Raw genomic sequence first — 14,803 nt, forward strand, 5'->3', positions numbered from 1 at the left:
TGCAAGTAGATCTACACGGCTGCAGACTGACAAATTTGCATTAGCATCTTCAGTGTGGAATAAATTTATTGAGCATTGCCATACGTGCTACAAACCTGGTCAAAATCTTACAGCTGACGAACAGCTGTTTCCAACTAAAGTTCGGTGTAGATTCTTGCAGTACATGGCCAGCAAACCAGATAAATTTGGAATAAAGTTATGGCTCTTGGTTGATGTTGACTCTAAGTATATATGCAACGGATTCCCTTACCATGGCAAAGGTGGTTCACGTCCTTTTGATCAATCACTACCTGAAAATGTTATCGTGCAACTTATGGGACCTTACCTCAAGAAAGGACGCAACGTCACAACTGACAACTTCTTCACGTCTTTGAACCTGGCTGAGAGGCTCAAAGGGCAACAAACAAGCCTGGTCGGTACAGTGACCAGAAAAAGGGGAGAGAGAAATTCCAGATGCAGTGAAAACTTCTAAGGCACCTCTCTTTGAAACCACCGTAATGAAGACTGTGGAGGATACCACGCTGACAGTGTACGTACCAAGGGAAAAATAACAAAAATGCCCTGCTTCTAAGTAATCTACATCCAAGAGTTGAAATATCAAAAGAACAAAAGAAGCTCCCAGAAACTAAAATTCTACAATAATTCTACTAAATTTGGTGTAGACGTAGTGGATCAAATGGCACGAAAATATTCTGTTAGAGCTGCAGCCCGAAGATGGCCAGTGCATGTATTTCATAATGTGCTCGATCTTGCAGGAATAAATGCCTGGATCATATATAAGGAAGTAACCGGGAAGTACATTCAGCGGCACAAGTTTCTATTGCAACTCGTAGAGGAGCTCCGAAAAGCGCACCTTCAACTAAGAACGCAAAACAGTGTCTCCCAAACAAACAGAAGACTTCGGGAAATCAGAAACGTTGCCAGTGTCAAGTAGTCTACAATTGTAAGAGAAGCAAGACATACGACACATGTTGCGTTTGCGAGAAGGCAGTTTGTAGTCAGTGTTCGACCAAGAGTTTGAAGTGTAGGATTTGCTCGGCACACGTGTAAAATTAAAAACCTTATATTCTGTTTCAAATATGTTGTGCTTTGAATAAACCTATTTCTTCACATGTACGACTATTACACTTGTGTTAGTCATTTTTAAAAGGTATTCGTAATAAATATTAAATTGTAAACTATACTGTAAATAATATGTTTGCAAATAAAAGAAAGTAATTGTTACTACCATTGTCAAAAGCATAACATTAGTTATTTCATATCAGTATTAAAGATTCAATAAGGGAAAATATTAATATTGAATATTGTAGTAAATACTAAATATTGTAACTATTATGTATTAATAATATCAACAAATATTGTAACTTAAGTGCTTTAATAAATATTTTCTGTAGTATAATATTACTAAATTACGATGTAATCAATATCCTATTATTATAAGCACTTATGGTGTGCATTAAACATTAGCGGTCAAAATGACCGCTGACGGCACTTCTAGGTATACATATAAGTCTGGCCCTTCTAGTGTTAAGAAAATTTGCTAGATGGATCAGGATACCCCACCCCCCACTTCGAGCACTGCTAGCGTGAGGACAAGAGGGCTCTCGCATAATCCTTTGCCTCCGTCCAGAGGCGCAACCACGAATTTTTGTCTGGGGAGGGGGGGGGCAAGTACCAGGATAAACGTACCAATAAGAATAATAATGTTAATAAAATAATGTTAGTACTAGTAATGTTATTATACCATTATTATTATTATTATTATTATTATTATTATTATTATTATTATTATGTTATTATTGATTTGCTTTATTTTACTTCGCTTCTTGTGCCACTTTTGGCTAATGAAGATGGGGATGAGTGATGGCATGATGAAAATCATGAATGGATACTCGCAAACATCCATGCCCAGGCCGGGATTCGAACCCAAGACCACCATTATTACTATTAGTAGTGGTATTATCAAAGACGTTATTATCCTCGTAAATTACGCAAAAAGGGGGTAGAAGTTGGTGCTTTAGCATTTGTGTTCGAACAAACGATTTGAATTATTTTTTAACACGTTCAATTTCACATTAATAACGGAAAACAAGCACATAAACTATTTTTGAAAGATAGAAAATGCTTGATAAATGCATTTCAAATATAATTATTTTTACATTAACATAACTTTCATGCACAATATATGCATAGACTAATGTATAACCTTATACATTGGTCTATGACATATGTTTCACATAGTACATAGTAGGCTATATGCATGTGGAGTTACGTGGTCACTAAATTGTGTGCGTATTCAAAGTTTCTTTAATAAATATTATATACATCATATATTATTTAAATACATTACACAACCAATTCATCCATTTCACAATAAAGCAACAGCAAAAATTATATAAAATGTCTCTCAAATGTGCATGCTCCCTTTCCTCCAAACAATTGTTCATGCATTTAAAACAAAATCAATTAAGACAAGTCGTATTTCTCTGTCTGGTGATTTACAATGCATTACAGTGAACAAATATAAATTGGATCCAATTTTCTTGCAGGCTGAAATCAATATTAATTTAATAGGGTGCAAATAATTTCACGGAACGCCATGGCATTATATCATTTACAACTTTTGTGCCTCCCCGATGGCGTAGTGTTAACATCGTTGCCTTGTGATCAAGGGGTTCTGGGTTCGATACCCGGTGGAGGCACATAGTGGTTCGGAACCCACTTTAAGCTATAGGCCCAGTCTCAATTAGCCTTTCTGTGCATAAAGTAGACTTAGAAAACATAAATCAATCAATAAATTTTACAACTTTTTTCATTTAGATTATTCGGCGCCCAGGGCAGTCTCCCACCGTCCCCTAGCTACGGTTCTGAACTTGATAAGACTAAGAAAAGTAGGCATTGCGAGCGAAGCGAGGAAGAAAATTTTCCGAAAGGTATTTTTATTTGCATGAAATCTGAAGTTCTGGGCGGTAATTACACCCCTTGCAGGTACGCTTGGCCGTCAATGTTTCCCCCCTACAACTCATTTCCGACCAAGGTTGGTGGGGGGGGGGCAATGCACAGCCCTGTAGTTGCGTCAATGCCTCCGCCCCCCCACCTTCCACGGACTTAGAGTGAGATTATTTCCGTAACAGCTCTGGCCGTTCTGCGCTTGCACCTTGGGAGCGAGTCGTAACTCCCGACGCCTCCAATCAAGAAGTGAACCGCTGACGTCATCTCTACTCTGCGCCTATAGCTAACTCTATTGCTCACGCTGTACACTGCTCGTAGGCTCGCTGGCTAGACTCGCGCAGTCAGTTGGAGATGTTCCGAACGTACGCGGACTTTAGTAGAAGCAGTGGCGTTCCAAATGGGGACTCATAACCAATGTTGGTCAAGACTAGGGCCCGGGACTTTATGTTATAACATATTTTTCATTTGGCTTCGGATCTAATATTGGGGTGAGATCTTTACATATCTGATGAAAATCAGCCGAAATAGACAAACTTGACAAAGCATATTTTGACATATTTCACCAATTTCACGTTTTTACAACATACTATTTCTTCAATTTTGTTGTAATAAGACATATTTCTTTATAATTTCGTCATTCTTTCGCACATAATCGGTTATTTCATATTTTTTTTCTGCGTAGCTTCAGCACAACGGATAGTACATATTGTCGATGGCAGGATGTGGAAATTACGGAGGAAGAAAGGTGGCGTTTTTTTATTAGTACAGAATAATAATACCCCACTTTTTTTTATCCCGCCGACAATTGATAGCCATGCAAACATTATTGAGAAAAAATGTTCTCTCTCATTGTTGCACGGGAAGTAAAGAAGTTTCGTTCTCATTTCTTTGCCTTTTTTCCTTTTCACAAAAATCAGTCAAAAGTAAAAATAACATTCGGTACATTACAGCCCCATCTCTACTCTATCGGGTATGGGAGAAATTCGAGAGTACTGTTGTGCATATTTTTGGTTTTACTGGGAATATTTCTGCATTTTTGTGATATATTTGTGTGCGGGATCCCGAAAAGTCAGGACCGGGATCGGGAAAAAAGATTCCCGTCCCTATCCCGACTTCGGGAAATGACTTCCCGCCTTTTCGGGATCCAGAGCAGTCGGGAAATACCGAATGGGTATTTTAAAAAGTTGTTAATTCTCGACGTTTTTCGCATTGCAAGTGTCTGGAACTTATCGGAGCTTCGGGAAATTTCAAACATTTCGGCTAATTTTTCCCGTCCCGAATGTCGGGATTAAAAAATTTCCCGTCCCGACCAAAAATATTCTGTCCCGCATTAACAGTACTCTCAACTGGGGGCGGCGAATTCGCTTCACAGTCGCCACAATCTATCCTCTCCTCGGGCGCACAAGAAATTAATGTGAATAAAGTATTTAATAATTATATACTAATTTCCGTGGCAAATATCACACACCCCTCTCCTAACGGCGGCGCTGGAACCAGCCAAACAGAATGCCCCTACCATTAGTAACATCCTTCGTGGCAAGGACGTTTGAAGCCCACGCAACTGTCACCGAAAGAGTTCTCCCAATAGATGCTGGAAGCAGCAAAAGTAGACTGCCTTGCCATCTAGCGGCCACCGAAGGGGATCTGCCGAGGAAGCGGAGCTCCATTTAAGCGGCGGTTCTCCCTCTATACTAGCGTAATTTTCTGTTGTAAATGTGCTGGATTTCAGGACTTAAGCGTCTTGTACATCCAACGGCAAAAGAAATGGTATGCGAATTGTCCGTCACCATTTTCCTCCAATCTGTTGTCAAAAATATGATGATCACAGAATTCTATTCTTTGAAACAACACTGGATGTAGAATATTTCGATAATGACTTTTCGGACTACCAAAGAATACATAGATAGAGTTTAACATAAATAAGCTAATCTGGACTGTATCTACTTTATATTTACAGGTCAATAATGTTAATAGACGATTAATATGTACCAACAGCTTTTGGCTTCTCTGCAGAACTGATTAAGAAAGTCCTTTATAAATCGTGCTTCATAATGTTCCCCTCTAGTTTCCAGTATGCAAGATTTTTACACACAAAGGAATCTAACGATTATCCAACAACACAATTGTCTTGTGTTATGCAAGAAAAATCGAATTAATTAAATAATAATGGTTACATATTATCTACACTTTAATGAATTGTGTAAAAATTTGTAATACATTTCTTTGTAGGCCTACTTGCTAAAACATTAAAACATGGGTCCCTTACTCCACCACGGATTCTCTTTGCTTCAAAGGGGAGACTCTGCATCACTACAGACAATGTTTGCCTACTGGTTACGTTAACCATTTTGCAAAATATTGTGTTGTTGAAATGCATGTGTTTGACACGCGACAAACAAATAGGAATTCCTTGATTGATCAATGACTTCTTGGATTACAGTGTCATCAATCATTAATATTTCATATAAAGTTTTATAGAGGGAAATGTTGTATCCTCTTTACATTATGAAAAAAAAATACCTTCCTTAATGACTATGGTACGAAACCGAACGATATTAGGGGCGTCCTTCCCCTTACCCCATTCCCGCGGCACGAGGTCTCTGGGCTGCTTATCGCCACTACTTTTTGAGCAGAAGCCTACAAACCCCAAATATCAGGTTTTTTTTTACGCTGATACTGATTTCTACCAGTCACAGAATATCTTAAGATATATGAATAAAATTAGGAGAATCCAGTCCATAGCAGAAGAGTTGACATAATTATTTGTCAAAAAATTAGGTTGTGCCTGAGGTACTTTAACAGACAACGTCTGCTACAGACACAATGTAATATTATAAATATAAGAAAATAAATAGAATATAATTTGAGAGATTTTCAATCGTATTTAATTCATTGCAGCTTTCTTCTACTTGTCATTTTCTTGAACCTATATTCATAGGGTGCCGCCTGATAACACCGACAACTTTCACAGTATGTACAGGACATCAAGGCAAGCAACATTTCTCAGTCACCATTTGCTCGTCTAATTCTTCTTTCGATGTATGGCATCTTCTGCCCATAATGTATGCATTCCCATTGATAGCTTCGCAGTTGCAAATGTCATTTATATCTATACTGCAGTTTAAAATTCTGAGAGCAATATATAACATGCTATGGAAACGATATCATGCAAACAGTCAGGGTTAAAACTTAACTTTCTCTTTATAAAATGGATATCATAACACACACCTATGTTGTTCATCATATTTGATGCGTTTGCATAGAGAAATGATTCATAAGATTTGAAATTGATATTTACACTCCATAAGATGATTAGTGTAACCCTCTATCAAACTACAAATTTTATCGCTTTCTAACCGAAATAATAAATGTGAAACACTATCACATTTTCATCGTGTTTAATTTGAGCCAGTAAGCTGTACTACATCTTTCACTACCCATCCTCCATGGTGGGATGGTTACATAACCAGTGATCAGAACGCTACATTTTATAAGTAGCTTCGCTACAGCTACAGCTACTCTTCCAAAATGTAGCTTCGCTACAGCTGCAGCTACATTTACCAAAAAGTAGCTCGCTACGCTACTCGCTATTTCGCTACTTTTGCGCTACTTCTGTATTAAAAACTTAAAACAACTATATGGCTATTCAAAAGAAGCCATAGTATGATAGTTGTACGTACTGAAAAATAGATTCTGTTATTTATTACTATGATTCCCTTCATTCTATAATTTTTATAGCAGTGTTACTTCAGCTATATATTTTTAATAAAGTGTTTGAGAATAAAGTACCTTTGTAAGTGGCATATCAATTCAAAAAACTAGGTCTTACACGAATCCGTGATGTTCTTATTGTCATATCAAAAATATTTATGGGACATACTACCTTTTGAAATTAATTGGAAGAATATTGCATGTATTGAAATTAACTATAATGTGTTGCGCAAAATGGGAATAAGATAAAAATGTGATATTTAGCCATTTAATCTTCTTAACTTACACAGAATGTTATTTGGGGGATGGCGGATATTTGCTCGAACCTTGAGGATAGCTGGGGAATGCTTCTAATGGTATAAATGAGAAACAGGTGGAGCAATTTCTTTACGTAAGTTTTTCCATTGGAAATGCTTCCCCGACGACACAGTGAAAATTGCACTTGTCACCTTGTATTCAAAGGGCCCCAGGTGCGATACCCAGCGGAGGGTACATGGTGGTTCGTATCAGTCTCGATCAGCTGATCTGTGCATAAAGTGGACTCAAAACAAATACTAGGAAAGACGCCTAGTTGGGAGGTTGGGAACCTCCTGCTCCCCCATTCCCCACTCTGCTCATCATTCATCATTCTTCCTCATTCTCACAATTAGTCAAAAGTGGCAGAAAACGGCCATAGATAAGAAAATGACTAAATAAATAATGCATCCTCATTGCGATGATTAGAAAAAGTTACAGAAAAGGGACGCAAAAGTAGGAAAAACCCATAAATTTGAAAACTGTATTAACAAAGAAAATTGTCATTTCTGCAGGAAAGTCAATAACTTGTATGTTCTTTTTACAATATGATAAAATATATTGAGGAAACTGATGTGTATATCCGAGTGTTCTAAACATATTGTTATTTTAAAATTTGCGAACAAACATTATGACCAAAATAATTGTAATTCCAGAAACACTATCGTTCTTGTAACAATAATTTCTTGTCGGTGTGATCCTATACACTGACAATGATCAATGCTGTTAACGTACTGAACCATTGATTGCTGGCACTATTACTTTGTCAGATTAGTAGGAAATGAATCCCTCGTTTTTGCACTGTAAGTTGAGTTTTACACAGTAAATATATGGATATTTTGCTGTCTGTTACATCATCGATATCCACAGGATTTGTTCCAGGGGTGGCGCAAACGGGGCATTTTTTCCTGGCGGTGTAGCAAATGAGGCATGATTCTCCCCAAAATAGCGATGCAGATCAAATAAATGGCTATTAGCCGGAATATATTCATGTATGCCAGTTACTTATCTGGATATTAGAATTATCAGATGCTAATGAAATAAATTACGCAGATACTTATAATCTGCGTTATAAAGATATTTATAATCTAGATTATCTGTATTTGCATGTAATGGACTTTGTCTTTTTGAGTCTCTTGCAAAAGAAAGCAATATTGTCGTTTATTTCTGACACTGTTGCCACTTTCCAAAATTACCTCAAAATGCTCAGGAAAAATGTAGCTGTAGCGAAATTTTCGCTACAACTACAGGAATTTTGTAGCTTCGCTACCGCTACAACTACAATTTCCAAAATGTAGCGCCGCTACAGCTACCGCTATAAATTTTGTAGCTAGCTACAGTAGCGACGCTACAAGTAGCGCGCTACTTCCGACCTCTGTACATAACACACTACGAAGCAGGACAAATGTGCCAATAATAATAATAATAATATAGTGCTGGTAGTGGTAGTAATAATAATAGCATTAAAAGACGTTATTATCGTCGTAAATCATGCAAAGGGGGCAGAAGTTGGTGCTAAAGCATTTGTGTTCGAACAAATGATTTGAAATATGTTTTCAACACGTTCAATTTCATGTTAGCTAATAATGGAAAACACGCACACAAACTGTATTTTTGAAAGACAGAATATGCATGACGAACATTATTATTTTTGTACATATGATACCTATAACTTTCATGTAACATATATTTTACACAAATGCAACATGGAGCGACGTAAAATAAGAAATACATATGCAACATGTTAAAGCTAAATTGTGTTTGTGTACGTATTCAAAGTTTCTTTAAAATATATAAATTATTTAAATACATTACATGATCGATTCATCCGCCAAATTGTCTCTTAAATGTTCATGTATTTAAGCAGCAACAATCTGAGTGTATATATATGGTAATTTAAAATGCATTACAGAAAAGAATCATATTGGAATCGAAGCGAGCAGCAAAATCTTTAGATCCAAATATTTGCAAACTGAAAACAATATTGATTTAATAGAGCGCAAATAATTCCACGGGGTGCCATGGCATTCTCCTTAACATTTTTTTTTCATTTAGATCGTTTTGGTTCCCAGGGCTGACTCCCGCCCCCTCCCCCCTAGCTATGGCTCTGAACTTGTACTATAAGAATAGGAGATATTGAATTTGTGAGCGAAGCGAGCAAGAAAATTTTACGAAATGTACTTTTACTTGTATAAAATTTCAAATCGAGGGGGCAATTGCCCCTTTGTGCCCCCTGCAAGTGCCTTTAGCCGTCTGGAAGAAAAATGCAAGAAACACAAGAAAACTAATTCCATCTTGAGTAGCCTATCCATTTGTCCTCCTATTCTTAGATTCTGCTAGTCATGTTTCTTTACTTCAATGTTTGCCCCCCTATATTGGACTTCCGTCCAATGCCTCTGCCCCCCCCCCCCTGTAGTTGCAGCACTGTTTGTGAGTGTCTCTTCATCAATTTCACGTCATCGCTCATTGTCACGATTAGCTAGATGTGGCATAAAAGCAACGCTAAGTAACAAAAATCAAATATCCACTCCCTCTGTCTGTCACATGAATCGCTATTACCAAAAGGTAGACTTGGGGAAACAAAAAAATTATACAGTTCAAACTTCATAGCAACACATCCAAGAAAATCATCCAAATACATTAGGCACCTTTAATACAAGACTGCTCAAAATGTCACAACTGTTCTAGATACTGAAAATTGCGAAAACAATTTTTTCCCCATCCTGATACGACATTATACGGAATCCCACACACCTTCATAAATCACAAAATCAATAAATATCTTTGTTATGTTAATAGAGTAATACAGGATATAATTGTAAAGATTAGTGAGAATTCCAGGTAGGAATGTGTTCTGAGTTTTTCACAGGGGGGCAAAGCAGGCTCTCAAGTTGGGCAGTTGCACCCCTGCCCCCCTCTCTAGTTACGGGCCTGATTCATGCGGAAACAGAGAACTGAGCAGTAGACTGTAAATAATTTATTATAAATGATATTATTTACGATTAAGAGTAAATATGTCACTACATACGCACGGTCCATCTACTGGACAATTACCAACAGGTTCATTGAGGAAATTAGAGTAACTTGACATGGCTACTGTACTGAGTACTGCTTAGAACTCTCAGTTCTAATACGATGTTATTAACGAAAGAAAGTTATGTACTTCGTAGGATTATTGTTATCTTAATCGTATAAGAGAATTGATTGTTTGAATAAGTGTGCCTTATTTCCACACCACAGGCAAATTAATGTACGGTATAAAGTATACTGAGCTTCAGATATCCAGAAACAGATCGACTGAGAGCTGTGCTCCAATTGGATCCAGAAGAGTATAGACATAGGACTATGATAGGACAATATTGGATTTTTATTTTTATTTTTAAAATACAACTTCTTATGTAATTTTTCACAAGCATAGCCAGCTGGATAAAAGATATTTTTGTGGAGGCCTTTCACAGCTTTCGTTTGGTGGTAGCCCCAAGGTTAATCCGGCCCTGGTTGCCTGCCTGCATACTATTATCATATGCTATTATCTTGACCGTTGGCTCGTACGCCACTGAACTCGAGCCCGCACGATTTCCCGCCACTTTGTAACTGTCATTTTTCTGTATCCAATGAAAGTTTTCTTATTTTTTTTATTTTCAATGATGTGTGTTATATTTACTGATATATGCACTATAAAGAACTAGACAAGTTTTAATAATTCAATTAAGAAAAATATGAACATTATACTGAATTTTTGCATTAATTTAACCGTGACTGAACGTTCTGGAATCTGGATTCAGGTCCCGACCTCAACATGCTGCTTCTTTGTCTTTGTTCCTTCATTAAAGCAATCATCGTTTATTGTAAAGTCACAATTAAGTTAATCTGTTGAAAAGCGATACGAAATAAACAAACATAAAGGGAAAAACAAGTTGAAGCTAACATGCTGTATAAAAAGACTACTCCATCACTCGTCAGCACAACGAAATTTGACGAAGCTCTCTGCGAAACTACACGAACTGGTGAAATTCTGTGATATGTGATGCGTACGCCATGATGTTGCTGTGAGAAAAGTCTTAAAATTTCATCCCGATGTTGGACTTAGGCCTATATCAATGTAGAAGTTACAATTACAAGAAGAAGGGATCCCAGGGAAGCTATTCGTGGATACCAAAGAAAGCTTCAAACGTGTTTGAAGCTTTCGAGGCCGTATTCATGGAACTATGAACCTGGACTCGTTGTCTTTTACCTTGTCACAAATAAGTTATTTGGTTGAAAATTTGACAAAGAAAAACTACAAATCAAGTGCTCAGGAAATATCTCGTGTAAGTATCGTTATATTTGGCACATACTAAGCACTAACCGACTGATATTTCTGTACTAAATTTGAGGTCAACAAATACACGTAATGGAACCTTTGGAAAGTAAATAAACAACTGCATATAAGTGTTGTGGTTTCGTAATTAAATTTTTAGTTCTTGTGAAGATGTGAAGTGCAATAATATTTTGCATTATATTTTAAACACAAGCCAAGCCTTGTATAAACGGTCAAGTGTATTAAATGTAGGCTTGGATACTGGTAAGTTTCGAGATCGCTCATTGTGGCTAACATTAGATTGAGTTGAGAAACCTGTTATTGGACAATCGGTATTAATGAAAGCATATGTTTTATGTTGTAAGTAGTGAGTATACACCTTGTGATTGGCAACTTTATAGTTTATTTTATGATGTTACTTAAGATGTTTTTTTTTTGAAGTTAAAGTCTGGTTTGGCACACAATATAGGCCTGATAGAGGTGATACCAGGATGGAAATCGTAGGTAGTTTCTGGGAAAGTTTACCTGCGTTCTATCGGGCGTTTGCGATCGCATTTATAACCTAGTAATATTTTTTCGCAATATTTGCATAGCTTTTGATTTTTTGTTTCACTTCATACCTGTAATGTGTTTTATATTAGCTTCCATTTATTTTATTTTTACTCACTACCTATTAAGCCTGTAATGTGTTTTATATCTTTTGCCACACAAAATGTTAGTTCTTGTGTACACCAACAGGCAGTCTCAAATATATTTAGCATTTATTGCATTATTGTAATGGTTAATGATGAATAAACACATTGATATTGGGGATAATGTCACACTATTGTAAATGAACGTTTTCTAAGTCTTATTGCCGGCTCCTGTGGTGGAGTGGTCAGCACAGCATGCTATGATGCCAGGGGTCCCATCTTCAAATCCCGGCACGAGTGTTTGTGAGTGTCTCTTCATCATATTTTCACTCATCCCAATCTTCACAATTAACTAGAAGTGGCATAAAAGCATAGTAAAATAAACTAAATCGATCAAATGAGTCCAAGACTTATCAATTAAATTACCAAAGTTTAGATCCACTTTCCTGTTGACTTTGTTTTGTTTGATTTGTCCACTTTATGCACAGTAAAGCTAATCGGGACTGGACCTATAAAGTGGGATCCGGACCACTATGTACCTCCACCGGGTATCGAACCCGGGACCCCTTGATTACGGTAGTGGGCTTTAGTATTTTCCCTTTATCTTCTGTACATGTAGGCTATAGAATGTTTGGCCAAAGTTCCTTTTGTTTTATTTCCATTTCATCATGCTATGAATGCAGTTTTTGCATGGTTCGATTTATGTCTGTTAACACATACTGTGAAGTTTTAGCGATTATTTAAGATTTTGTTCAATATATGCTTTCGTGGTTATGTTAGGCAGGTCAGGTTTGGTGGTAACGGTTCCGATTGTGTTATGCTCTTTTTCAAAATCTTGTAGCAGAAACACTAACTATCGTAGGACTTTGGCAAACATTGTCACACGAAATTTGAACCTTTCTTAAAGTATTTAGCAGTGTTTCGATTTCGAAAAAGTACTTGTTAGTGTTGAAAAAAATACTTTAAAAATACCTTACACAACAATGTCACCTCCCGATATGCAAGGCATTCTCCGTTTATGGAAGTGAAAGGAATCATCGTGAAGTACTGCTGAGGTAATTTAAACGTTACGGAAGCTAATTAGCACAGTTATCTCCTGAAGGAAGCACAAATTATGTGAAATATAAGATGTTAAAAGTACCGTGCCAAAAACTCACCATTTCGCAAACTTCATGCATGACACAGACTACAACCGCTAGCTGTTCCTCTCTTCCCGAATGTTCGCAGGAGGTCCGAAGGGGTTTCGTGTTTGAGACAAGCAGTAGCGACATCTAGAGTCGAAGAACTATATGAAAGCAGCTGACCTTAAACAAGCCTCGATGCGCAGTAGCAAAAAGAGGAAGTACAGACTGCCGGGAAAACGTGCGATGTCATTCTTTTGTTTTTCGAGCGGTAAGAATCGGTTTGGTTTTCGTTGTGACTGTTCGTGTTTCTTCAGTGTGATCACAAAAATTTGTCAATATATGTGTGCAAGATGGCTACAGAAACACCTAAGTGTCGTGTTCTACACAAACAAGCGCGAGATATGGTGTACAAAGTGTGTGAGTTCTTCCAAAGTGAATCTCGCAGTGCAGATAGTGCCTCGTGTTCTTCAGGGAGCAGTGTTGCCAAATGTCAGGAGCGTACAGCGGCTGCATGTGGGATAGGTCTCCGTACAGTTCAGATGATTGTGAAGGAAGCCAGGTTGTCTTTTCGCTCGCCTGGCAAACGTCGTAATGGGCGAAAGAATGTTACGCACTTGGATGATTTTGATAAATGGGTATTGCATAATATTATATTTGATATGTACGCAAATGGCGAATTTCCTACTGCAGTGAAACTTGGGGCTAAATTGAAGGAAGCTATTGGGTTTGCAGGCAGTACGTGGTCAGTGTTAAAAATTTTGAAAAACATGGGGTTCAGATATAGGAAAGGCAACAACGGGAGGAAATTTTTAATGAGGAGGGGTGATGTTGCAGCTGCAAGAGTGATCTTCCTCAGAACCATGCACGAAATCAGGAAAGCTGGTACTGCAAATATGTACTATTTAGGTGAAACCTGGGTTAACCAGAATCACACGAAGACGAGCTGCTGGAGAATGAGTGATGGTTCTGGTGGGTTAAAGGTGCCATTAGGAAAAGGTGCTCGTCTTATAGTGTGTCATGCTGGTTCAGCTGCTACAGGCTTTGTGCCCCAAAGTAAATTGATTTTCCGCTCCAAAACAAACAGTACTGACTATCATTCAGAAATGACGTCTGCTGTGTTTCGAAAGTGGTTTCGCGAGCAGTTCTTGCCGTTTCTCGCTCCTGAATCCGTGATTGTAATGGACAACGCAAGCATACATTCCTTGCAAGTGGATAAAACGCCTTGTTCGAACACAAGGAAGGCGGATATTATGGCATGGCTCTGTAACAAGGAACATTTCCCACACAAGCATGCAAACCCGAGCAGAATTGTTGCAGTTGGTGAAACATCATGCACCAACTCTCAAAAGTTACGAAATCAATATAATAGCAAGAGAATATGGTCACAGAGTTGTTCCTCTCCCACCTTATCATTGTCAGTACAACCCGATTGAAATGATTTTGGCCCAGTTGAAGGGTACGTAGCTGACAAAATTGCCGACGTAGAGAAACTGACTCATGAAGCAATAGACAGAATAGGTGTTTCCGAGTGGGCAGATTGTTTGGCACGTGCAAAGAAAATACAAGAAGATGACTTTCAGCGTGAAATAGTCAGATAGGATGTTATCGAGCAGGTCATTATAAATTTGCAAGACCCAGATTCTGAAGAACTTGAATCAAGTGACGAGGTTGACAATAGTACGGAATGAGCATTATGTAAGTAAATGGCATTTTAATTTTTCTTTTCAGTTCATGTTATGCATGCCAGACAGTTGTTATGTTATTGCGAGTGCCACAAGACCGGCGCATGA

General features: G+C 37.7%; 1 protein-coding gene across 6 annotated transcripts in view; it reads left to right on the plus strand.

Annotated features, from left to right (window-relative positions):
• Positions 1 to 10,960: 10,960 nt before the first annotated feature.
• The window catches only part of LOC145998923 (CCR4-NOT transcription complex subunit 1-like), a 133,307-nt gene continuing 129,464 nt past the window's right edge, over positions 10,961 to 14,803 (plus strand). For all 6 annotated transcript variants that reach the window (XM_083135699.1, XM_083135701.1, XM_083135702.1 and 3 more), the window contains exon 1: positions 10,961 to 11,267. In XM_083135699.1, coding sequence (XP_082991825.1) covers positions 11,166 to 11,267 — 102 coding nt within the window. In that variant the 5' untranslated portion in view covers positions 10,961 to 11,165. The remainder of the gene's footprint in view (positions 11,268 to 14,803) is intronic.

Source organism: Lepisma saccharinum, chromosome 14, assembly GCF_977018435.1.
Source record: "Lepisma saccharinum chromosome 14, izLepSacc3.1, whole genome shotgun sequence".
NCBI lineage: Eukaryota > Metazoa > Arthropoda > Insecta > Zygentoma > Lepismatidae > Lepisma > Lepisma saccharinum.